The sequence below is a fragment of the Peromyscus californicus genome, unplaced genomic scaffold (genome assembly GCF_007827085.1).
Source record: "Peromyscus californicus insignis strain IS unplaced genomic scaffold, ASM782708v3 Scaffold_11__1_contigs__length_118956290, whole genome shotgun sequence".
Lineage (NCBI taxonomy): Eukaryota > Metazoa > Chordata > Mammalia > Rodentia > Cricetidae > Peromyscus > Peromyscus californicus.
In genome coordinates this window covers 37,963,407-37,987,882 of record NW_026294402.1, presented here as the reverse complement: position 1 = coordinate 37,987,882, position 24,476 = coordinate 37,963,407, and the positions used below count along the sequence as shown (strand labels likewise).

Here is a 24,476-nt window from a genome sequence, read left to right as displayed (position 1 = left end):
GGTATCCTGAGTTGGGCAACCTGCCTCAGGCCTGGGGAAGGTGTGGGTCTGGCTTCACCAGTGCAATGCTCCACCCACAGAGGCTGTGCCTGAGACTAATTGGCTTGCCCTCCTTCCTCAAAGCCGGAGAAAGTCTTGGCTAATTTGCCGGAACGCTCTAGTTAAATGCCAATTAGGATGTTCTGTCCACTGCTCTCTTCCAATATATTAATAATGTAATTAAGCATTTATTGCTCGCACAAATTAAAAATTAACTTAAACAAGACAGCCTGAAAAACTGAGGAAATAACCGCTTAGACAACCAATTTGCATCTCATTCGAATATCAACATCTAAACACAGCTCTGTCTGTCCTGGGTGCCTTGGTTTAGCCTTCCAGAGAGGGGCTTAGCCAGCTGCCAACAGCTGCAGGCTCCTCGTTCATGCTGGATCCTGCCTTTCTTAGGGGACCTAATCTTAGGTGTGGAGGAGGTGGCCTTGCTCCCCATGTGGCTCTGAGGGCTTGCTAAGCAGCTGTCTTGGCTTCTGCGGTCCCTGCCCTCTCTAGAGCCCAAGGCTCTGTGGTGTGGATCTCAGTGAAACGAGATGCCACCGGGGTGAGTAGGAGGGGGCAGCCCCCTGAAGCCCCCTGTCCCCCCCCCCCCCCCAGGGTAGATTTGCCCTGCATTCCAGCCCAGGAGATGGGAAGCAGATGTTGCTGGCATGGGCAGGAGGAGGGGATGGAGGAACCAGAAGAGCTTCCCCCAACCAGCCCCCCTGGGAGGGCAGGGGTAAGGCTGGGACCTGGGAGAGCTGTTGGGGGACAGGGATGTGCTACACCCTCAGAACAGAAGAGGGATCTCCGGAGATCTAACACACAGGTGCTCCACTGCGGGTCCCGCAGTGGACCCGGCAAGGGGGGAACAGGATTCCAGGGAAGTGGGCAAGAGGGGACCAACTAGGCAAGAGCTGTGGAACAGGGGCTGCCTGTGGCTCTAGCCAGAGCAGGCCTTGCCCAGCTGTGTATTTCTGTCATCCCTCTCTTGACCACCCCCTCCCCCCACCCCCCCGGCCCCAACATGCCTTGGCCCTGGCCAGCAGACGCCAGCCATCCCCCTGTACCCTACTGCTCTGCCCAGCTCACATCTTCTCATGGAAGGTTGGTTCCATAGCAGCCGGCAGGCACTCAGGAATGCCTGCAAGGTGGCTGGTGGGGTACCCCAGTGAGTCCCTGCCATGGGATCAGGTGCTCTGGTTATCTGTAGTGTTCCTTTGTCCTCCCGATGATGTCTGGCTTGTGTCTCCTTCTCCAGCTTTGCCCACACCCCACTTCAGTGACATGAGGCAAATGGGCTTGTTTTAAAACACTTTATTTATAAAAAAGTACATTTTTTTTTCTCAGTACATTTTCAACCCATCTTTTTTTTTTAATACAAGTAAAAGGGGGTGGGACACCCCCCCTCCCCAGGTCAGAACCAGGAGAATCTGCTGGGCTGTCCCCAGGACCAAAGAGGAAAACAGTGACAAGAAACTGAAGCAAAGGAAGCTGGCCACACTCAGCGGCGGGTGAGCCTGGCAGCTTCTCCGGATTTTGTTTCCATTTGTTAAAACAAAAACAAAAACAAGACTCACCCCCCGCCCCCAAGCCTATTCCTCATAGCCAGGGTCAGAAAGCAGCAGCAGCGAGACCCGGATTCCTCAACTCTGGGTATCTCTGGCCCAGGTCAACTTGAGCCACTTGCCCTCACCAGGAGAGGGTGTTTCAGTTGGCAGTCAGGCTTGGGGATGTCTCTACCTGGACCCCCAGAGGCCTGGGAGCACCCCCCCTCCTCCCAGGAAAGGGAATGCAGTGTCCGCTGGGCTCAGAGGAGTGGCCCCAACCCCCTTGACAGGAGTCCTGATTCTCCCACCTCGAGGGCAGCAGCAAAGTTATTGCACCAGTGACTGGGGCACACGGGGGTGGCTGGCAGAGGGGCACCTTCCCTGGGCTTGGGCCCCCCGTCCATCTGTCTTGGGCCTGAGCATGAGTGAGGGCTTCTCACTCCTCGTGTGTGTACTTGTGTGCGCACACCACACACACACACACACACACACACACACACACACACATACACACACCTGTGCTTGGTCTGTGGAAGGCGTGTGTCAGTGTGCTGGGCATGTGTTCACTGATTGGGTGCTGCTCTGTTCTTTCCAGGTCTGCCTGGGCAAAAGAGACTCAGAGGGTTGTTGGACTTCAGAACACTATCAAAATCTGCAGGGACACAGGAGTCCAGGGGCAGCAGAGATGACAACCCGAGAGGCCTTGGCACAGTTAACACACCAAGTTTATTCTCTGTGCAGTAAGGCAGGTGCTCAGCTTGGGTTGGGGGCATGGCGGTGAGGCTGAATGCCCTCTGCTCTGCTGCTCTGGGTTTTCCACTGTTAGCGGGATGTGGCCCCTGTCCGTCCCCCCTACCCCCCCACCCCCCTTCACACAGGGCAAAGAAAGCCCGTCCTCTTTAGGCCCAGCTACTGACTCCTGCCTCATTTCCTCTCTTAGCCCAGGTAGCAGCTGCCTGGTAGCAGTGCCACAGCTGGGATCCTGCTGCATGGACCCCATAAAATTGTGCTTTGCTTGGGGTGGGGAAGGCGTGCAGGTGTCTTAAGGGGAGCTTAGGTGCTTTGTCCGGGCCCAGGGCCTCCTCAATCCATCACAAAATAAGGAACAAGGTGGGTGACAGTGAAAGGTTCGAGACTGGCAGGAGGGTGAGTCCTTTCAGTGTTACGGTTCCATAGGGACAGAAACGCCTCTATGGGGCAGTCAAGCTTCCGCCTCCTGCCTTGGGGGTAAGGGGACCAAGCAGAGGGGCCAGAATGGGCATGAGGAGGGGGGAAATGAGACACAGGAGGGACATTAATACTGCTGAGAGAAGCAGCCCAGCTCCTCCATCTTCCTCCACCCTGTGGCTAGAAAGGCCCCAAGAATTTTCTTCCCCGAACTCCACCCCATCCAGTGTCCCCAAATGCCAAGAGGGGAGAGCTGCCACAGGGCTAGCATGGCTTCAGACTTCTGCTACGTGGCTACTGGGCAGCCTGGGCTGGGACTAGGGCAGTGAGGGCCTGGCCAAAGGGCCCCAGCTCGGGGGGCTGAGGGGTGCCAGAGATGGCGCTTGGACTGGGAATTCAATAGCAGCACCAGGGAGGGGTGCGGGTTGAGGACTAGGGCTCCCTTAGGAAGCCTATGGCAGGGTGGGTCAGTGCCCGTGGGGCACAGAATGGTCTGCCTCCCTCTCCCCCACACTTGCTATCCCTCAGAGCGTCGCCTTGGGCTGTTAGCGGAGATCCTAGCAGGCGGGCCCTAAGGCTCTTGCAGCCCATGTTGCCTACCCCAGGGCATAGGCATGCCCATTTAGAATGTGGGGAGTCTGGGGGCACAGATGGAAAAACTGAGGCACTTTGAGCTTCGGGACAGAGGGCTGGGAGGGGGCTTTTCTCCGTGCACCTCAAGGGAAAGCCCAACCCCAGATGGCAGAAGAAGCCAGAGTCCCATTCAAAGAGGGAGTCTGCATGCAAAGGCCGGCCCTTCCACGGTCCCCTTCATCTCAGTATGGCACCAGGAGAAACTGAGTAGGGGGACAGACTGTGGACAAGCAGCAGGTTCCTGGGGGCCCCTGCACTTTCTTGGAGACCTGTGACATGTATGCTGGCCTTCCTGTGTGAGACATTAGCAGTCCCCTTCAGTCACCAGAATGCTTGCAGAGCTTCCACGAGGCTGCCCTCGCCATATAAATACTTCTTTGCCTCAAATTCCTTCCTGAGGTCCCAGCCCCGGCTTTCCAGAAGAGTCAAGTCTTGTGAGCTCTTGACAGATAAAGAGAAATCCGAGAAACGTGCACACTGCCTGAAAGGTTGGAGATACACCAAAATCTTAGAGCGGCAGCAGCTGGGTGGTCCATCCTAGCTGTCTCTGGACACTTCTGTGGACTTCCCTAAGCTGGGAAGAAGTGAGAGCCGGAGCAGAGGGTAGGGCCTGGGGCAGTGTTTAGCCTGGGCAAGGCGTGAGAGCACTGTGGGAGACTGGCAGAGACCCAGTGGTGTGTGTGTGTGTGCATGTGTTGGTGGAGGCATACAGGAACTGTGGGTAGAGTCCACCCGGGGTCACTCACTGTGTAGAGAAGGGACTAGGGGTAAAGGAAAGGGTATATGAGAGCTAGGCCAACCTCATTTTGTAGGCCAGAAGGAAAAAAAAAGAAAACATAAAGCCCCCCTCACCAGGAAAACACACTGCCCAGGACCCCAGGAGGAACCTCAGCTCCATCGTTTCACAGACAAGACTCCCCTGGGTACCATAGAGAACTCCCCTAAAACCTCTTAGGTGCGCTGGCTGCATCAGCTTAGAGTCGGGGGACATTGAGTGACTTCTCTCTGGGAAGGGGAGCAGCATATGGGGTGAGGTGAGGGTGTTCTTCATCCTGAAGCCCCCTCTGCCCTCCGTCCCCAGTGAAGAGAACACAAACGAATTCCAGTGTTGGGGGATAGGAGGGGACTGGCTCCCTAAACCCTGGAGGGATGCCCGAGTACACAAGACAAGAACGGGGCTCCCTGCACAGAGGGCAGTGGATGGGGTCCTTAAAGGAGAGATACAGCAACACCGAAGTCACAGTCGAACACAACACCGTGGGGAAGGGTGGGAGAGGGAGGAAATAAAAAAAAAAAAAGAAGCCAAGTGGGGTCTGCCCTGAGCTCCCCTGGCTCCCCAGGAGTTTGGGGCTGGTTGAGGGCAGCTAGTCAAGTCTCTGTCGAGCTCCTGGGGCAGTGGGCTGTGGGGGGTGGGCAGGGGTCGTGCGGGTAGGGGCCAGGGAGAAGTGGGCACAGACAGAGGCTCCAGAAGACGGGGCTACACATACCACTCCTTCTTGGAAATGAAAGACCCATCGTTCTGAGAAACCATGTTCTCAGCCAAGTCCAGCTGTTCAGGGTCATACTGGTAGCCCAGAGTCCGGTCCCCATAGCCGTCCTGACGGGCCTCAGCTTCATCCACAGTGAAGTAGGGCCGTTTGGCGTCCTCGTCATATTTGGGGTGGGGTCCGCCCACTTTGCGTTCGCCCCCTCCACCGCCCTCCTCCTCTTCTTCCTCCTCATAGCTGCTCCCGCCCAGTGGGCCGGCCTTCTTTTCATCATCTGAGTCATCCGGGTACTGCAGGTTCTGTGCCATGGGCGGGTGATGCTGGGGGATTCCTGCCTTGCTGTAGCCATTGCCGTATACATGCTTCTTGGTGCTGTAGTCACCCTTGAAGGTGTGCCGGCGCCGGCGCAGGGCCACTACGATCCCTCCAACCACAATCAGCACCAGCAGGACACTCCCTGCTACGCCCCCAATGATGGCTGTGGGCACCTGCCCGGAACGCCGCCCGTGTTCAGGAGACGGGGTGTAGGGGAATTCTGGGTGAGGAAAAGAGATGGAGGGGACAGTGTCAGTGTCTGTTCTTCGGAAGTCAGCAGGGGTGTAGGGAGGCAGGGGAGGGAAAGGCCCGGGACAGGATGTCCACACCCCACGTTTGAGCAGTTCTGGTTCCAGAGGTTCCTAGCACCCCACCTCTCTGAGGTCATGTCAGCATTGGGAGCTAGAAAAAGGCAGGAGAGAGGAGAGAGGCAGCTAGAGTACCCAGAGCACCCAACCTTCCCATCCTGACCATCCCCGGAGGTAGTTAGTGTCAGTCCTGTTTTATCCCATCATGGTGCAGAAGCACATCTGCATGTACCCAGCTGTGTGCCCCACACTGTCACCACCCTCCAAGGGTGGTCTGCTGCTCATTTCTATTCAATGCAGGAGACCGCTAATCAGATAGAACATTGCTGCTTTTTGTTTGTTTTGCATATAAACCCTGTGCACATCACCAGTGTCCCTTTGCCTGACATGTAGACGTCACTGTCCCAACACCAGGAGCCTAGTAGGAATTCCAGGACTGATTTCTTTTGCCTCCCGGATGCACAGAACATGGATTTCCAAGTTTTGACTCAGTAGATATCCTGTGAGTGCCAGTCATCTGCCAGTGTGCTACAAACCAGGGCTGTGACTCTTGGTTGTGGACTGGCCCCGCAGGGCAAGGTGGAGACCTGTTGGGATTGCCAGCTTGGAGTCCAGGGTTGGGACACCAAAAGGGACAGATGGTAGGCACAAAGTCAGTACAGGCAGAAAGAGGTTGTAGAGGCCCGCATGTCGTTTACAGACCAGGAACATAAACATGTACGAGCATGTTTCATGGCCCACAGGCCTCGCCAGGCACAACAAAGTGTGCACAAAGAGATGCAGAGTGCATAATGAGGACAGACTGAGCCAGGCATAATGGCTCATACCTGTAATTTCAGGATTTGAGAGACTAAGGTAGGGGGACTGCTGTAAGTTCAAGGCCAGTTTGGGCTATAGAGTAAAACTGTCTCAAAAAAAAAAAAAAAGAAAAGAAAAGGAAAGAAAGAAAGAAAAAAAAGAAAGAAAGAAAAAGGAAAGTCAAAATGAGGACAGAGTAGAAATAAAAGGTAATAAAGGTAGGGAAGACTAAGAGGGTGGAAGGAAGAACGTCATTAGGCGGGTGACTTTTTTTTGACAACCTTGTTGTCTCTTTTTTTCCTTTCTCTCCCAGGCCTGGGAGGTGGATGGGAGAGGGTGAAGCCAGGCCAGGCCAGAGGCCAAGAGGTCCCAGGGCAAGACGCAGGGAGACGGTTCCCAGCACTACCACAGGGTGGCACCGGAGACCATGACTGGTCTTGGTAAGGAGCTGGGGTGCAGACTCAGGGCAAGCCTGGAAGGCTGCTGTCCGGTGCTCTCTCCAGCCTGGCCCAGGAGGGCCAAGGCCAAGGTACTGGGTCTGTCTGTGCCCCCGTGTGTGTCTGCTCCTGGGAACCCGCTGCAGCCAGCTCACTCCCTGAGTCAGCATCACTCACTCCATCGGAATCACACTCCTCCCATGGGCCCCATGTGAGTGTGTGGGGTGCTGCTGGCAAGCAGGCAGGAGCAGGGCGGAGGTTCTGCTTGGGGGAAAGGCTTTCCTGTGGCTCGGGCTGGAAAGGCTAGTGAAAACACAGGGGCCCCCAAAGGGGGGGGGGGCACTTGCCTGAGATCACATGGCTGAGCTGTGGCCACCCAGAGGCTTCCTAAGCCTGGAGCTGGAGCACAAGCCAGGAAGACTTGGTTCCCCGATGGTCACTCCTGTGTCCTCAGTGCAGGTCACAGAGGAGCTGATCCATAAATGTTTACTGACATCTGTCTTGACTGCCCATCTCTGCAACACTCTCTGGGAGCAGTCTCAAGCTCCTCTGGGTTTCCTGGGTCCCATCTGCTCACTGTCCTTAGGAAGGAAGTACTTTGCACATCTGTACTCTCAGCCTACCTCCTCCACTTCAGATCTCCTCAGATCTGATCCTCTACATCTGCCTCCATGTCTTTCTTTGCTTGGTTGGTTTCAAACAAGGCCCCACCAGCCCAGGCTGGCTCTGAACTTGAGATCTTCCTGTCTCAGCCTCCTGAGCGTTGACGTTACAGGTCACCACCACTCCTGGCCCACCCTCACCGGTCTACTTCCTTATTCAGTTAGCAAATAAACCCCAAGTATCTTTCTTTCTAGTCACAGCATTGCTACGGAACCAAATGACATGCTTGGAGTCACAGCAGCAGCAGACATCGAGGAAGCTGGCAGGGAAGTGCTCAGGAGTGCAGGGGAAAGAGAACACTGTGGTGTGCACTTAGAAAAGGCTTCCTGGAGGCTGGACTTCCATACGGAAGGACCTGCCTGCTGCTTCTGAACTGTGCCCCTAGCCTGCTGAGATGAAAACCCCTGGGTCCTCGGCTTTCCCTCCTCAGTGCTCTGGAACCGCCTGCACTGCTGGGCTTTTTCCAGCCTTCCCAGTGGAGCTTTGTCTATGGACCTTTGTCCCTTATCTTTGCTCATGGCAGAGCTCATCTCCATGTCATGACTCAACTGTGGTCCTCCTGGCTTCCCAAGCCACTTCAAGCACACAGCTCTCGCCCAGCTGCAGAGCTGAATCTCTGAAGGCCTCTGGGATACAGTTTCCCAAAGTGTACACCACAGAACCTTGAGCCACTGACTCAGAGCTCAGCAAAGAAACGGTAGGACAAACACTCAGAAAAACACTGGCTTAGATGACACACGGGAGCCCTTCACCTCCTCCCATACCCTGGACTACGAGAGAGAGGAGAGAGAGATACAGGATGGAGTATGTCCCAGCTTCCTGGAGCCTGCCCCCATCTTCCCGCCCACAGGACCATCCCCGGGGAACTAACGTTTACGGTTACGGAGTCGAGAAACTTCTGGAATCACCAACTCAAATCCCACCTGTTCCAACATGGCGTCCGTCCGTCCACCCTTCCTCACTCTCTCCACTCACCAGCCCTTCCCCGGGCTCCCACCGCCACCAGCGTTTGTCTGCTCTGACTCGCGCCTGGTGGGTCACCGTTCCTCTCTGGGTTCTGCTGTGTGAAGAAGGCTCTTGGGCCGCTCGCCTTCACCGGGTCGCTCCCTCTTAGTTGCCCTGCCCACCGTCAGCAGGTTAATTCCCACTGTAAAGTCACGGTCACTCTCTCCATCTCAATGACCAGCAGCAACTCCCCCATTGCCTGCTGGGCCTTAGCACCTGGCCTGCCAAGTCTCTGTCACACACCTTCACTGCTGTCCCCATCAAAGGCCTGGGTGCTAAAGGCTTGGTTGCTCGCTCATGGCACTACCGGGCGGTGGTGGTACCTTTAGAGCTGGAGCCTACTGGGAGGAAGTTCAGTCACTGGGGGTGTGTGTGTGTCCTTGAAAGGGATGTGGGGACCCTGCCCCTTGTCTGTGTGCTGGCTTCCACAGAATGAATGAGCTACTCTACCTCATATTCTTTCCATGGTGGTGTTTCATCACAGGCCCCTAAAGTCTATGTCAAACATCCATGGACTGCAACTTTTGACACAGTATGCTAGACTGAATCCCCCCCTCCCCATCCCCCTCACCCCCACCGAGACAACTGTCTTACTATGTAGTCCTGGCTGTTCTGGACCTCACTGTGTAGGCCTTGAACTCACAGAGATCTGCCAGCCTCTGCCTCCCAAGTGCTGGGGTCAAAGGTGTGTGAACCTTTCCTCTTTATCCTAGGTATTTTATGATAGTAACAGCAAGCTGATTAACACATTATACTTGCTATCTAAGTGGGTGTTCTCTCTCTCTCTCTCTCTCTCTCTCTCTCTCTCTCTCTCTCTCTCTCTGTATGTGTATGTGTTACTAAGTAAGGATTAACATAGAGCCTGGCACAAGCTAGCAAGTACTCTACCACCAGGCTATATTTTTAGTTCTCTTTTGCTTCATATTTTGAGATAGGGTCTCACTAAGTTTCTCAGGCTGGCCTTGAACCTATGATCCTTTGGCTTCAGCTTCCCAGACTTGGCTTCAAGTGAGTCCCTAATCACAAGCAAACAAGTAAGCCGTTGCTTACACCCCACACCCTGCCAGCACCCTTCACTTTATTCTAGACAATCTCAGATTCCAATGTATTAATTACAAATTCATTGCTAATAAACGCAAATTAGGATTAACCACGGTTGGTTCTGGTTCTCCTTTCAGTCGGGCTGAGGGAAGGAGCCACTCATCTTCTGGAGCTGACTCACTGCTGTGTTACCGCTGTGCATAACCTAAGCCCCACCATGGTTACTTTCCTGCTTTCCCAGCAAAGAACCAATGAAAAATACCGTGCTCTTACATTTAACTCAGCTAGATTGGATTTTCTGGCCCCACTAATCACAGGATGACAGGGTTTGCTGTATCATCTGTCTGATGAGAATAGTTGGTGTCCCCAACTACTCTGTAAATTATATTTTGAAATAAATCTAGAATCTAGCCACTTCTTGCCACTCCATCCCAACCACCCTCATCCACGACACCACCATCTTTCACCGGGATTATTTATTGCTATCGATACCTAACTGCTTACACCCTTTGCTTCTGCGGACTATATTTGATACGGCAGCCAGCAAGAGCCCATTAAAGCCTAAGTCACATCCCATCGCTACCCTGCCCGGAGCTCCTAATGACTGTTTTACTCCCAGAGGAAACCCAAAGCCACAGAGTCTAGAATGTTCTCCATGACCTGTGCCCTGCCTGACCTCTGACACCATCTTGCCCTGCTTTCTTGAAGGCTGAGACCTCTTTGCCATGGACTGGAGCTTCATGCCATCACCTACTTCAGGGCTTGGCTTGAACATTACCTACTCATGAACACTTTCCCCACCCACCACCTTTAAAACTGAAATGCACAAGGCACTCATCTCCAGCACAGTGACTTTTCTGTCACTGTTCTTTTTTTCCTGTATCACCTTCTGGACCCCGTAAGGATGGAGTTTGGTCTGTTTTACTCACTTATTTATCCCCAACGCCTAGATCACAAGGCAAAGAAATCTTTGTTGAGCAAAAGAACATATTCTCTCATGCCATGGCTCCGCCTTAAAGGTAAGGCTTACTCCTGGCAGTGAAAAGCATTCCGTCCACAGATGAAGTGGGCCTGGGACACCCTGGGGACCTCATTTTTTAGGAGTCAGGGTTAGGAGGAGAGCAGTGGTTTAGGGGCAGATTATACTTGGTTCTCTACCTCTGACCTCCCCAGCCCAGGCCCTCTAACACAGGTTTACTGTTCCTGTGGTCCCTTTTGGGACCACAGGGAACCCATGTTATTTAGCCTGCTTTAGTGTTAGGTCTGTGGAGAGCAACGGGATAGCTAAGATGTCAAAACACAAGCATCAAGGGAGGGAGGCAGAAGAAAGGGATGGCTATGGGAACTTAATCCACCTGCCAACCGGAGGAAAGGGGCATCCCGCCCCTCTCCTCCACCCCTCCATTTGTCACAGTCGGCCAGCCACCTCTGTCTCTGTGTTAGAAGCAGAAACACAAGGGCTACAGCTAGGGAGAGAAGCACTGGCATCATTTGCTCTTGTTGCTGGGGGCCCAGCTGGTTCCTCTCAGGTCGTCTTACAAAGTGGCCCACCTGGCCCTGCTTCTGAAGGGTTGCAGGCTTCCCTCTGGGAACCTGAATGGGCAGGACCTCAGAGCAATGAGACTGCTCGTTCTGGGTCCATAGTTTCCAGAGTAAGATGGGTGGCCCAGTGTCGGGGGCTTTGGATAGATAAGAGGTGAACTGGAGTTAGGGTTTAGAGTCTAGAACTAGATTGATCTAAGGTCAAAGAGAATGTCTGGGCTTGCTTCCACAACCAATGCTGAAGGTTTCAGCAGGCAGGAAATGACCTACATCCGATCAGGCCAGGAAGTTGTGAGAACTACATTTCCCAGCATGCAATGAGGCGAGCCAGAGGGAGAATGGGAAGGCTGGGGTCATACCCTGAGAAGCCCTGCTGTCTTCCTGTAGCTGTAGCAGCTGTGTAGCTCCTCCATTGTCTGACAAGGCTCCTGCAAGCTGGGAGAGGAACTCCCAGAGGTATGGACTCAGCTGCATCCTCATAATCCCAAACGCACTGCCATTTGCTGGCTTGGAGACAGTCACATTTGCCCTCAGCATAGCCCCAGGCTTCCATTTGCATGCTCAGCATGCAGACCGTGGCTTGCCTGCTCACACGGGCTTACACATGCTTACAGAAGAACACACCCACACTCGTGTCTAGGCATGCACACCTGCAGAGACACTCCCTGTGAAGGCCCGCCATCTTTGGTCCAAAGAACTGGCCCAACTGGCATGCCCATGGGATGAGCCTAGACGTCACTGGAAGGAAGAGTTGGGACAGACACACTGAGCTTGAGTGGCTTCCCTGCCCTGCTCTTGGGAGTGGCAACAGGCCAATCTGCCACTTTCCTCCTAACACCCTTAGGGGTGAAAGCTATATCCTATTTGGTAAGGCCATATTCTGGACCCCTCCCACCCTTAGTGTTAGCCCTCGTGGAAGAAGGTAGGTACACTATCTACTATGTTGTGGGACCACTGACCCAACACTTTGAAATTGCTTCTCAGCACAAGGGCCTTGGAAATGTGCTTCTTTGAGTGGCCAGACGCTGTTAAATGCACCCACAAATTCCACTAGGTTGTTTCTTCAGCTTTCTCATTCCTATGGCCATAGCTTGGGCCTATTTCACACCAGGGGTCATTCACTGTGACAGTGACGAAATAGTGTCCTGGTGCCACCATGCAGCAATCTGAACATAGCCAAACCTCAAGCTGCTTCACCATGAGCCTTCCCGAGGCTCTCCGGTCCTTCTTCATCCCCCTCTTCCCCCACCGTTCCAGCTCCTCACCTTCCACGTGCGCCCCCTGCCTACCCCACCCCAGCTGCTCTTCATTCCACTCTCCAGATGTGCCCAGGGCAAAGCTATTACCTGAAAGGATGGTCAGGATGAAATATTAAATTTCCACTTATCCCTCTCACTCATGCATTGCCTTCAGACCAGTGAGGTTAGGAGCACAGGGCCCAGCTGTGCCCCTTGGGGTGGTTCCCAGAGATTGCAGAGGCCACTTGCTGATGTGGGGAGAAGGGTGATGAGGTCATCTGCCACTTAGAGAATAAACAGCACTGGGAAGGCTTAGAACATCTGGCTGAGTCCTTCAGAAAGGATGAACGCTACTCCCTGGGTGGGGGGGGGGGGAGGGGCTGACCCACAGCTCCTGAGCCCATCAGGAGATCAAGGGGTGCCATGCTTGTTTGGCTCTTGGCTTCTGGCTAATCTGCCAGCAACAGAGCTGGCATGGGGTGACCCTTTTTCAGCTGGAGCTCTGGGTAGCTTTAGACCACCTGTCCTTGAACACACTCCAGAAGTTATGTGCAGCCAAGCACACACCACCACCTAGATAGACCTGACCACAGGTCCCACAGCAGGCACTGGGTACCCACAGCAGCTTCCTCCCCATGGCTAGTCTCCTCCTCCTCCTCCTTCTCTCTGCTCCTGCACCTGAGCCCCCCACAGAGCAGCCCTCCCTCAAGACCAGCACCTTTACTCCTGGGCTTTTGGGGAAGGGAGGATGCACCTTCCTGCTGCCTGTGACTCTGAGGCTAGTCTCTGGTCAGTCTCATGCTGAGAGGTAACATCAATGAGAGGATGCTTTGGGGCGCCCTACTTCCTCCAAATTTCCAATCAGCCATTTTCCCAGAGTTTCTGGGTGGCACCGTGGGATGCTGTGGTGGCTTTGGTGTTCCTGTTGGAGAAAGTACTCCATGGTCATATGGACAATGGGATGTAAGTCCGACTACCTCCTCCACATTACAGATCGGGAAGCTGAGGTGCTGAGAGGTGAAGAACTTATTCAAGGCCACACAGCCAAGAAGTCCTTACACGAACACATTCCTGGCCCTCAAGTGACACTGCTCACCACACCCATTATGATGACTCCTCATGGGAAGCAGCTGTGCATTTCCTCATCAACCCCGCCGCCTCAGGGCCAGCGCTCAGGACCCTTATGTGTCTCCAACTTGTTCCAGAAGGGAGAAGTGTGCGCAGTCCCCCTCTGCTTGTCTGTCACCCTATAGGAATTCCCAAACCCTATCCCGGCAGGCCCCCTTGGCTGTTAGCGGGCTCCAACCCTGGTACCTCGACCTCTTTAAACACTCTCAGAGTCGGGGGCAGGGAGTTCAGGAAAACAGTAAGTGACCACACCCTCTTGTTCCTAGGTGACAGGAAGCCCCAAGGACAGGTCAGTGTGGACGGCTCCAGCTGCTCTTTGTGCAGGTGTGTTTGGAATGCACCCACGGATGATGGATGAGGGCTCTCTCTCAGAGCCAGCACATCCTCAGGGCTCCCCCAAACCTGTGTCTAGCTAGCATCTGCTACCACTGCCTAGTTTCCTGGAAGCTCGAGGTCACTCTGTGCATATTACATCCTGTCTCCTTTGGTGGCAGTGGGATGTCCTTTCCTGTTTTGGGAGGCTTTTTGTGTCCCTTTCTCACTTGGCAACCGACTCAGGTTTGATACTAAAAACACTCCCCCTTTTGAAGTTATTTGGTGGCAATTTACTCCTTGGTGCATTTGTTTTGATGCTATGGTTAATGACGATGATAATGACGGAGGTCACGACAATAATCACAGAGCCTTGGCCACTTACTGACAGACTGAGTTGTGCTAGGTTATGTGACCTACATTATGTGTCATTGGACAGCAGCCCTTCCTTCAAGGCGGGTCACCCTACCCTCATTTTACAGATGAGGCCTGCTCAGGTCACATCCCGGGTGAAGTCTCCCTGTGGAACACCACAGCATTCATTTCCCCTGATGGACTCACCCCTCTGTGATCACAGAGAAAGATCTGGGAAGAGAGCAATTCAGTCTCGAAACATAAGTATCCTGTGCCTTCGGGGTGCTTGCTCACTCCAGCCTCTACTCTACTGTCTGTCTTGTGTTCCGCTTGAGGCGAGCCTCACCCTGCAGCCCTATAGGTTTCCTCAACTCCAGCTGCAGAACTTGGAGGACATGAGCTCTGCCTGTAGACCCGATCCATGCTAGTAAGCTAGCATGACTCCCTGGTGCGAGCGCTCAGCCATTGCTGAAAACAACACTTCCTGCCTCCTCCCACGCCGCCCGAAGGTCACTTTGACTGTACCCTATAGCCCTATAAAGCAAAGAGAAAAATGTAAAGAAAGAACCATGCCCTGAGCTGCAGAGAAGCAATGGGGGTGGGGTGGTGGGGTGGGGGACACAAACTTCCCACCAGGTGCAAAGAAAGCAGTGGGTGCAGCTATGGAGGAATCCGAAGATGGGGAGCAGCAGGGAGCATGAAGGTTCCTACCTGTGATATTGACCTCCACCTGGCCTGAGCGGGTACCAATGGGGTTGGTGGCCTCACAGATGTAGGTTCCTGCCAGGCTGTAGTTGATGGGTCCTCGGAAGAAGAGGGTTCTGTTCTGGGCCTCCACACCCTTGGGGAGGGAGCCATTCAACCTGTAGGTATTGGGAGACACAGTAAAGGTTTATGACTCTTCAGCTCCAAGACTCAGCTCCCGGGGCATCCGCTTGGCTCTAATGCTATCCACCAGCCCTTTGGCTGAGTGCATATATTAGGGTCTGTTTGAGATGGAGGGAAAATAATCACAATAATAATGTCTTGCATCTCCGTTTTTCTATTATTCAGTAATTCATGATTTTCTTTTTCTTTGTTAGGCAGGGTTTTGTTATGTTGCCCAGGTAGGCGCTGAACTTGCAGCAATCCTGATTGGGCCTCTCTGGTGCTGAGATGACAAGGCTTGGACCATCGTGCTTGGCAGTTCATGGTTGATCGTCACGCCACTGAAATGTATTCAAGGCAGGTGGGTACCACTCCCACATTAACAGATGAAACCCGAGATTCAAGGACCAGGACACACGGCTAGGAAGCAGCAGAGTGGAGGCCAGCTGGGTCTGCAGGCTTCAGGAGAGTGCTCGTCCTACTGCTCCTGGGTCTTGTTGATCCTTCGTCTCCTTGGCAGTGGGTTGATTAACAGAGACACCTGGGTCCTGATCCCGGTTCCCCTTAGTGAGGCCACTGAGGCCAAGTGCATTAGAAGAAGCTGTTTGGATGGGGAAACAGGCATATGCCATTGCTGGGCATATCTCAAGGTATTGTCACGTGGGGGACATCTGGGAGTTTGCTCCTTCCTCCTTCCCTTGTTAGCTGCTCCTCAGTTAAGCCAGCGGCTGCTCTGGCTACAGGGCCGACTGGCAAGCAGGTTCTGTCTACCTCACCTTCAGAAGCAGTTTTGTGCCTAGAAATTCAGGCTGCCAGGGAGGACCTGCCAGGGTCCTCTACTCCATAGACAATGGTTTAGGTGCACTCTTAGCTGCTGTCTTCTGGCCACCCATGCCAACTCTCTTAGCTTCCCACCTAGTTTTCTGTGAAAAGAACGATGGCTTGAGATGTTTGTATTGGCTAGAGAGGATATGTTCCTCTCTGAAGGTCAAGAATCAGCCTGTAAAGCCAAGAACGGGACAGTGGGACATGGGGGTCCACTGCTGCCTCCACCCAGAGAACCTGGGGTTGCTATACAGAAGGACTAGGAACAAAGAAAGCCTGGGGTGTTCCAGAACACCAGCTTCCCAGGGGACACTTTGATAAAATAAATAATGGGGACTTGGGTGGGATGAGTCACCAAAGGGAAACGACAAAATCCTTTATTAGTGAGTGAAGGGAAGCAGGTCATGAGGGAAACCCCCGCTGGCAGGATTATTAGTCCCAAATCCTAGCACTCAAATGCAGAGGTGTGCGTACATGGTATGTGTGTATATGTGGGATCTCTTAAACTAACCCCCACGGAAAAATCGGAGCCTAGATTCTAATCCTCCCTACTCCCAGTATGTGGTCCAGCAAAGGGTATTCTCAGGGGATGGGCCAGCCTACAGCACTCACGTGGTCCAGTGGTACTCGGTGGCTGGGGGGTTAGCATCGGCTTTGCACGTAAGCTTCACATCTGTCCGCTGCAGGTACCAGTTGCCATCAAAGCCCTCAATGGTCACCTCAGGTTCATCTGTGAGGCAAGGGAGGGTTTGGAAGAGGGTGAGGTCAGGGGAGCAGGCAGGGAAGGGATGGAAGGTACAGCTAAGGAAGGGAGACGGTGAGGACACAGGAGCAGCTAGTGGGCATTACAAGACCTCAGAGCAGAAGCGGCAAGGGGAAAGGAAGGTTGGAAGGAGGGAGGAGCGACAGAGGGAGAGGAAGGGAGAATTGCAGCATCTTGGAGGAGGAAGCAGCGGGGAAGGACTAGGGGACAGAAGAGGAGGGCAGGTGGCAATGGGTGGGAAGGGCCCCCGGCCCCGGCTCACACTGCACGTTGAGTGTGAGGCTCTCCCTGAAGCGGTCCAGGTGATAGTTGACGATGCATGCCAGGGACTGCCGGTGGGCTTCCCGGCTGGGCACCAAGCGGTAACGGCTGATGACTGTCACTGTGCCATTGGGGTTCCGGATTTCCTGGTACTCTGCCTCGCCCTTTAGCCGTGTTTCCCAGGACACCACACTGGGAGGCTTCCCATTGGCTGAGGTGCAGGTAGCCACCAGGACCTTGTCATCCTGTCCCTTCCTGGCTCGGAGCACTGCCTGGGTACCCTCGATCCAGTTGGTGGGTTTGGCTGTGGGCACAACACCATGGCATCAGTTGAAGTTGCCTGTCACCCTTGCCAAAGCCCTTCCCAGAATTTCTCTTGGGAAGTTCCTCATGCCAATAAATCCTTCTTGCTGCACAAAAAGTCCTGTTTTTAGGCTTCTTGGGGTCTTGGCATGCTCAAACCAAGCATCTTTCTTCCTTATTATGGTGTCTAAAGCATCTGCCCGCATCCTAGTCTCCAACACAATGTCCCTTGGTGGGGGCTCCAGCCTAAATACTGCCCCTGCCCAAAGCTAAGGCCCCACCCTCAATTCTTGGGGAATTGTGGACAGTCTGGCTAGTCAAGTGAGAGGCACTATACATGGAGTTATGGGAGCATGCCAACCCAACAGGGGTGTCTGGGGCCACCGAGGTACACGATAAGGATGGTCAACCCCTCTAGACAGGCAAAGGCAAGAGGCCCAGGGCAGCTTACCCATCACAGTGAGATTGAGCTGGCTCTCACGGTTGCCTGTAGGGAAGGTGGCAAATTCACAGATGTACATGCCCTCGTCCTCCAGCTCCAGGCGGGAGAGGCGGATGGTGCCATCAATGAAGGAGGGTCGCAGGAACTCCACTCGTTTCTCATAGGGGGGCAGCACGGAGACACCCATAGTTGGGTTGTAGATGGCCATGTTCTGCTTGGAGCCATTGGTGGACTTCTGCCACGTAACCTGGGTAATCTTCACACTGGGCAGTGGGTTGGCAAAACTACAGTGCAGTACCACATCTGTGCCGATGAAGCCATACATGGAATCATTCACCTGCACCACCTGTGTGTGAATGCCTGGCAGAGGGGAAGATAGGAAATGGTCAGTGCCAGGCACTACTGCCCACCCCTACCATTCTCTTTACCACGGCCTTAGCTTTTACAGCAGTCATTACTTTGGTAATTCTTCTTACGAAAATCATCACTGGGTCTGGTGGTTTGTGCCCATAACCCCAGCACTTGGGAGGCTAAGCAGAAAGATTGCTACGAGACTTTGAGGGCAGCCTGCTTACATAGTAAGTTCCAGGGCAACCTGAGATACAAGTGAAACTCATTTCCAATCCCCCCCAAATTAATTAAATAATTACTTGATATAAAAATCGCCTGTTAAGATGTCTCAGTGCGTAAAGACATTGGCCACCAAGCATGATGACCTAAATTTGATCCTCAGAATCCACATGGTAGAAGAGACCCCTTTAAATTGTCCTCTGACTGCCACATACCCATCACAGCATATGCACACACACATAAAATAAAATAATTAATAAAATTTCACTCTAGATAATTCTGAAAAAATACCAAGAAGACAATGACATCATTCACTTGTAGCTCAGAATAGCTTTGAATTCATGACCCTTGTGTCTCAGCTTCCTTCCCCTCCCCTCTCCCTCCCCTGAGACAGGGCTTCTCTGTGTAGCCCTGGCTATCCTGAATTCGCTCTGTAGACCAGGCTAGCCTTGAATTCACAGAGATTCACCTGCCTCTGGCTCCTGAGTGCTGGAATTAAAGACGTGAGCCACCACTGCCTAGTGTCTCAGCTTCCTGAGTGCCGGGATTCTCCATGTATGCCACTACTATGCCTGGCTATTATCTGTATTTTTTTTTTTTTGCATGTGTATGTGTGTTATGCATGCACATGGGGGTCTGAGGATGATGCTAAGTATCCTCCTTGATTGAGTTCCACCATATTTTTCTTTCTTTGGACAGGGTCGTACTCTGTATCCCTAGCTGGCCTGGAATTTGCTGTGTTAACCAGGCTGGCTTCGAATTTGCAGAGATCTGCTTGCCTCTGCCTCCTCAGTGCTGGAGTTAAAGGCATGAGCTTCTCTGTCTTGCATTTTTAGGCAAGAGCTCTCAGTTGGACCCAGGTGGTGCTAATTTGGCTAGCCAGCTTGCTCCAGGGATCCCATCTTTACCTCCTAGGCAGGCCACTATGTCCATCTGGCATTTATGTGGGTGTTGGGGACCCTAAATATTGTCTTCATGTTTTTATGGCAAGAATTTTGCCTAGTGATCCATCTCGCTAGCTCTCTGTATTAAAAAAAACAAACAAACCAGAATCATACTGTACAGATTGTTCAAATGCTGCTTTTTCCTTAGTGATACAGGTCAGTGTTCGATGTTAGTAAACATACATCCACGGGTTCTAGTCTCCCCACTTTTGTCTGGTTCTGTGGATGGAGACAACATGCTTGGCAAGTTTTCCACTACTGAGCTACATTCAAACTCTGCCTCCCCTTCCCCCCACCAAGATGTCTTTGAAGGCAGTTTTTGGCTAAATGGTCAAGTCTGATCTTGGACTAACCTTCTGGCCTCGGCCTCCAGAACTTTAGAATTGGAGATGGTGGCACCATATCTAGAATGCTGTCTTTCCTTTCATTTTGTGAGAGTCAAAAGCTCTGCCTTCCAAGAAGAGCTCTAGCTAGGAGCTTTCCTGGGCCTCGGTTCCCTCATCTGACAAATGAGCCAGATAATCCAGTCTTCTCTACTTCACCCGTTGCTGGGGAGCCAAGAGTGTAACAGGGGGGTGGAGGGCAGGAATTGAAGGAGATGCTGAGGATGCACGGTGAGAGAGCCCTTCCCCTTCAGCTCCTGTGAGGAACCCACTCAAGCCCTTCTGTTAGGAAGCTGTGGTCTGGTCCTCTAGGTTCCTCCCAGTACAGTCTCCCTGTCTCAGAAACGGCTGTTCATTCCTGACTTCTCTCATGGACTGTGAACTCCTGCAGGGAATTCTTTCCCTTCCTGAGTCCCCAAAGTCCAGCCCGGCTCAGCATCTGGCTTACACAGCAGGCTTCTGTGTTTCCTTTTCTCTAATGTAGCAAATATTTATTGCTGGGCAAACTGCAATGGTAGCCAAGAGAATGGAGACTCCCAGGAAGCAGCGGGCAGCTGGGGGCAAGGCGGAAGTTCCCTCCAGTCTCCACATCCAGGAAGTCCTTTCCTTTGCACCTCCTTAGCCTGAACTTGGCACTACCCCCAGACAACCACCCCAGACCAGGCTCTGCCCTCCACTTCTGTCTGTCTCTGAGTCTGTCAAGTCCCCAAGGCTGCATCTTTGTCACATGACTGTATGTGCTTCCTGTCACTGATGAGTGATGACACTGGTGTACTTCATATCCCACATCTGCAGTTTACTGAGTACCATCAATAGTACCAAGCCCTCTACTGACCCAGAGGCAGGAGGATGGCTTCAAGAGGCCTAGGATCCAAGAGTGGGAAGCAGGGGCTTCCCCTTGCCTTCTCTGCATGATGGAGAAGTAGGGGCTCCTGGGAAGGTCCCAAAGCCCATGGTCACTTCAGCACATTGCTCCCCATCCCACTCTTCGAGGGATCACATTGACTGTGGGATCTTGGGGCTTAGTACACAGCAGGTTCTTAGGAAATGCACGCTAGGCCGGGCATGGTGGGACATGCTTGTAATATTAGCATTCAGGAGTCAGAGTCAGAAGATCTTAAGTTCAAGGCCAGTCTGGATTGCATAGTGAGACCTTGGGAGGCATGTGGAAGAAAGGAGAGATGAGAGAGACAGAGACACACAGACAGAGACACACAGACACACAGACACACACACACACACACACACACACACACACACACACACAACACACAGAGAGAGAGAGAGAGAGAGAGAGAGAGACAGAGACAGAGACAGAGAGAGAGAGATGCTGAAGCCATATGTTTCTGGCTTTCCCAAGCCATGCCCTTGGCATTGAGAATTTCATCCATATTCCCATTCTTTTTGCCATTCACACTACAGTCTTGACAAGCACATTGAGTGTTCCTGCCCCCGCCCCCCAGCTGGCCCTTGGTAGTACCAGATACCTCAAGCAGAGGTGTTGGAAGCTGGGGGAGCTGGGGGGGCGAAGTACGGCACATAGTTGGGGGCTGAATATCTGCCTACCTGTGAGACCCTGGCAGTCACGTCCCTTGCCTCTGTAAGGGAGCAGGCTGGCTGCCCTGGGTCTTGTTTCCTTCTGGCTCTAGCTGTCCCACGGCAGCCCAGCCCACGCCCCACCCGGAAGCAGCCGGAGAGGAGGTCAGTGGGTCAGATGGTCTAGCACTCCTGCTGACTGGTCAGCTGGCAAGCAGCTAATTTCCTCCATCCTCCCTGACAGGATAAAAATGGGTGCTCCCTGAAACTCCCCCAGCCTCCACTCCCCAAGCCTGCTGGAGGCTGCCCAGCAGCTGAGATAATGTGGGCATAATTGGGAAACTTGCACCACATAAAGCCAAGAACTGGAAAAGCCAGTTGGGAGGGCTTGGGCCACAACTTGAGAGTTGGGGGAAGGGGCATGGGTATCAGGAACAATCCTGGTGCTAGGTATGGTGGGCCTGGAAAGACACATGGCCCACTGAGCCCCACTACCCCACCTCCTCTAATGCCTTCTGCAGTGGGGCAGGCAGCGGGGAGGCCCTGATATACAGGCTGATATTCCCATGCTGCTTCCCAAGCAGTGACCTCACCCTTCAGGGCTAAGTTGGTGCCAGAAGGGGGAGGTCGCTGCTGATGCCCCATGTAAGTTGGGGAGGTTTCTATGCCAAAGCAGGTGTGTGTGTGTGTGTGTGTGTGTGTGTGTGTGTGTGTGTGTGTCCATCCTCCCTACCTAAGTCTATACTGGATAGAGGCCGTTTTTCTCTCCACTGGGGTCTCCCAGAAGCAGCTTCATGGTTGTGTAGAGAGAAAAATTCCTGGCATCCCTTCATTGTACACAAAGGCATTCCTGGCCCTCTCTGGCCCTGTGATGAGCTGGGTGGGGACATGGAGGACCTCTCAGTAGTGGGCATCCTCACTTTTACTCTTGGCCTCTGTCATAGCTGGCTGGCTATTAACAGAGCCTAGGAGGTAGTCCATGGGTGGCATGTGGGGCTCCTGGAGAACTGAGGGTAAAGACCTCAGTGTCCTGGAGTTGAGAGGGGATGAAAGATTAGCAAAATCAGGCCCCGCCTCAACACTCCAGCCCGAGGGACCTGGTTCTCAAGCTTCTGTCGGGACTCCCTGGCTTGGACTAAGCATGTGAAATCAGATCTAAGTATCCAGCTCTTAGACTGGGTGGCTTTCCAAAGGAAAAGGGCTCACTCTTGCACATGGAGAGGAGGGGCGGGGGTGGGTAGGCTTCCTCGGCCTCACCTGGAAAGCCTGAGAAGAGGAACAGGACGGATAGGGTGCCTGCAGGGGCAGGTGGCAGGAAGGGAGGTCTTAGAGTACACTCAGTTTTCTCCATGCCCGCTCCAGCTTCACAGTCTGGGAAACGACATGGGTGGCTCCCGAGCTCTGTATGGCCTTCCTGGCACCCTCTTTTGAGGTGCACAGTGGGGCTGGGAAGAGTCTGCAGTATGAGTTTGCATTCGGCCTCTGTGCCTTCCAGGGGGCCAATGACTTAAACTCTCTGCGACCCAGTTTACACTGAGGGTGCACATCTGCAAAATGGGGATTCTAATAGTTAATGCCTGCCCCATTGTAAGGGTGAAGTGAAGGAATACACGGAAAACTCAGAAAGCAGCATGAGCACCAAATAAATAATCAACGTTGGTTGCCGCCATCCTCATCATCGTCATCATCACCATCACCATCACCATCATCATCATGATCACCATCACCATCAACACTATCTGTGAAGCAGTAGGCCTCTCTTTCTAGGACTTCATTCAACAAATGTTTCCTGATCATCTACTTGGCACTAGGCACTGTGCAGGGTGCTACAGGCCCCCTCTTCTGGGACACCGAGATGGTTCTCATTCCTGACTCTCTGGTGGACACTTCTACGAGGACCCCAATGGCATAGAACCATGCACTCGAACCCATTACTATTTCCTGCGTTTGTGCGGAGTCTGTATCCTGTCACTCAATGGATGTCTAGCTACCATGGGAAAAGTAGGGACATGCTTGACCTTGGGCTGTGTCAACCACATTACGCCTGACATAGTAGGCCCCAGGTTTGGGGAATCTGCTGACGCTCTGGTTACCCAAGCAATAAGAAAGCCCCCTTCCCCTGCAGACTATAGACGGGGGCTTATGACACAGTAGCACATCAGGGCTCAATGGATCAGGCAACCTAGCACTAACTAGGTCAAGAGGGGTTGGGTCATCTGCCCAAGGTCATAGATTAGCAAGCCCCCTGGCCTAATGTAATTCCTACCTTAAACGAGAGTCTGGCTCAATCTATCTCCCTAGGGTCCTTGTTCTGGGTGATGATGACCTTCTGGGAGATACCCTCGGAAACCTTAGAAAATGACACAGTACCCAGCCACAGTACTCATAGGTGCCTTGTGCTGGAGTCCAGTGACTGTGGGTCAGATGGAATTTAGGGAGCTCAGGCTGGAGTGCCTACAGAAGTCTATTATGTGCACAGTGGGAAGAGTGGAGTAGAGAGAGGACAGGGGGTGTCCTGCGCCCTGTCGTGGAACCTGCGCCCACAGAAGAGGGTTTCTTACATCTTAGGGTACACAGTGAGTCTTGCCCTGCCCTGCCCTTAATCACTGCCTAGATCCTCTCTGACCACCCTACACGGTCAAGGTCCAAGACACAGGTCCCTGGGACTTGTGCTCCGGTGCCTCAGTTTCCTTAACAGGGCACAGGCGAGGCAGCTGGGGCAACCTGGCTTCTCAGAAGTGCTGAGCTAGCAAGGCAAGCATTGGACCAGCCCCCCACAACGTCACAGGGCAGCAAAAACCCAAACTCAGCAACAAAACACAAAGGCTCTTCAGTTGTGGCAGACGAACCTGCTCCCCAGGGCCCTGCCCTGCTTGCCACGGAGCTAATCTGCAGGGGGGTGGCAAAAGTTCCCACGCATCGGGCGTGGCCACACGAGCAGTTTCTCCTCCTGCCCTTTTTGACTTCAGAACTCCTGGGCAAGCTGGGTCTGGGCTCAGAAGGTGGGTGTGTAAATGGGTACTTTTGTGAGGACCACTGTGTCCTGACCTGGCTGGGCAGATCTTCTCCAGGCCTTCATTTTCTGAAACGTGCCCCGGTGTCTCCAGCAGTGGCTGGAGCAGAGTGTTAGCACACGAAGAGAATAAGTCTGTGTGTACAGATGTGGGGTGCTGGGCTCTCTGACAAGGACCTGTGCCAAAAAAAACATCTCTTTCTTCTTTTGGTTTTACTTTGTTGTGAGACAAAGTCTCACACTGTAGCCTAGGCTACTCTAGAACAAGACTATGCAGCCTAGGCTAGCCTCAAAGTCATGGCTATTCTCCTGTCTTAACCTTTTAACTAAGGTTCCTGCCCAGTGTGGGATTAGTTACATGTCAGAGCTACCATGACCATGACACCTGGCTAGAAGAAATCAACCCCCCTCCCCCCCGACGTGTGTGTGTGTGTGTGTGTGTGTGTGTGTGTGTGTGTGTGTGTTTAGGTCAGGGACTGTATTGGAAATCCAACCCAGGGCCTTGCACATGCTAGCTAAGTAAGTGCTCTACCAACAAGGCACATCTCCAGTTGAAACCAA

At 53.2% G+C, this 24,476-nt stretch overlaps 1 protein-coding gene across 1 annotated transcript in view; it reads right to left on the bottom strand.

The window, feature by feature from the left end:
• Positions 1–1,336: 1,336 nt before the first annotated feature.
• The window catches only part of Nectin1 (nectin cell adhesion molecule 1), a 63,735-nt gene continuing 40,595 nt past the window's right edge, over positions 1,337–24,476 (bottom strand). Inside the window, exons 2-6 of the mRNA XM_052757668.1 lie at positions 17,479–17,829; positions 16,726–17,028; positions 16,313–16,430; positions 14,720–14,871; positions 1,337–5,402 (exon numbers count right to left, since the gene is read on the bottom strand). Coding sequence (XP_052613628.1) covers positions 4,858–5,402; positions 14,720–14,871; positions 16,313–16,430; positions 16,726–17,028; positions 17,479–17,829 — 1,469 coding nt within the window. The 3' untranslated portion in view covers positions 1,337–4,857. The remainder of the gene's footprint in view (positions 5,403–14,719; positions 14,872–16,312; positions 16,431–16,725; positions 17,029–17,478; positions 17,830–24,476) is intronic.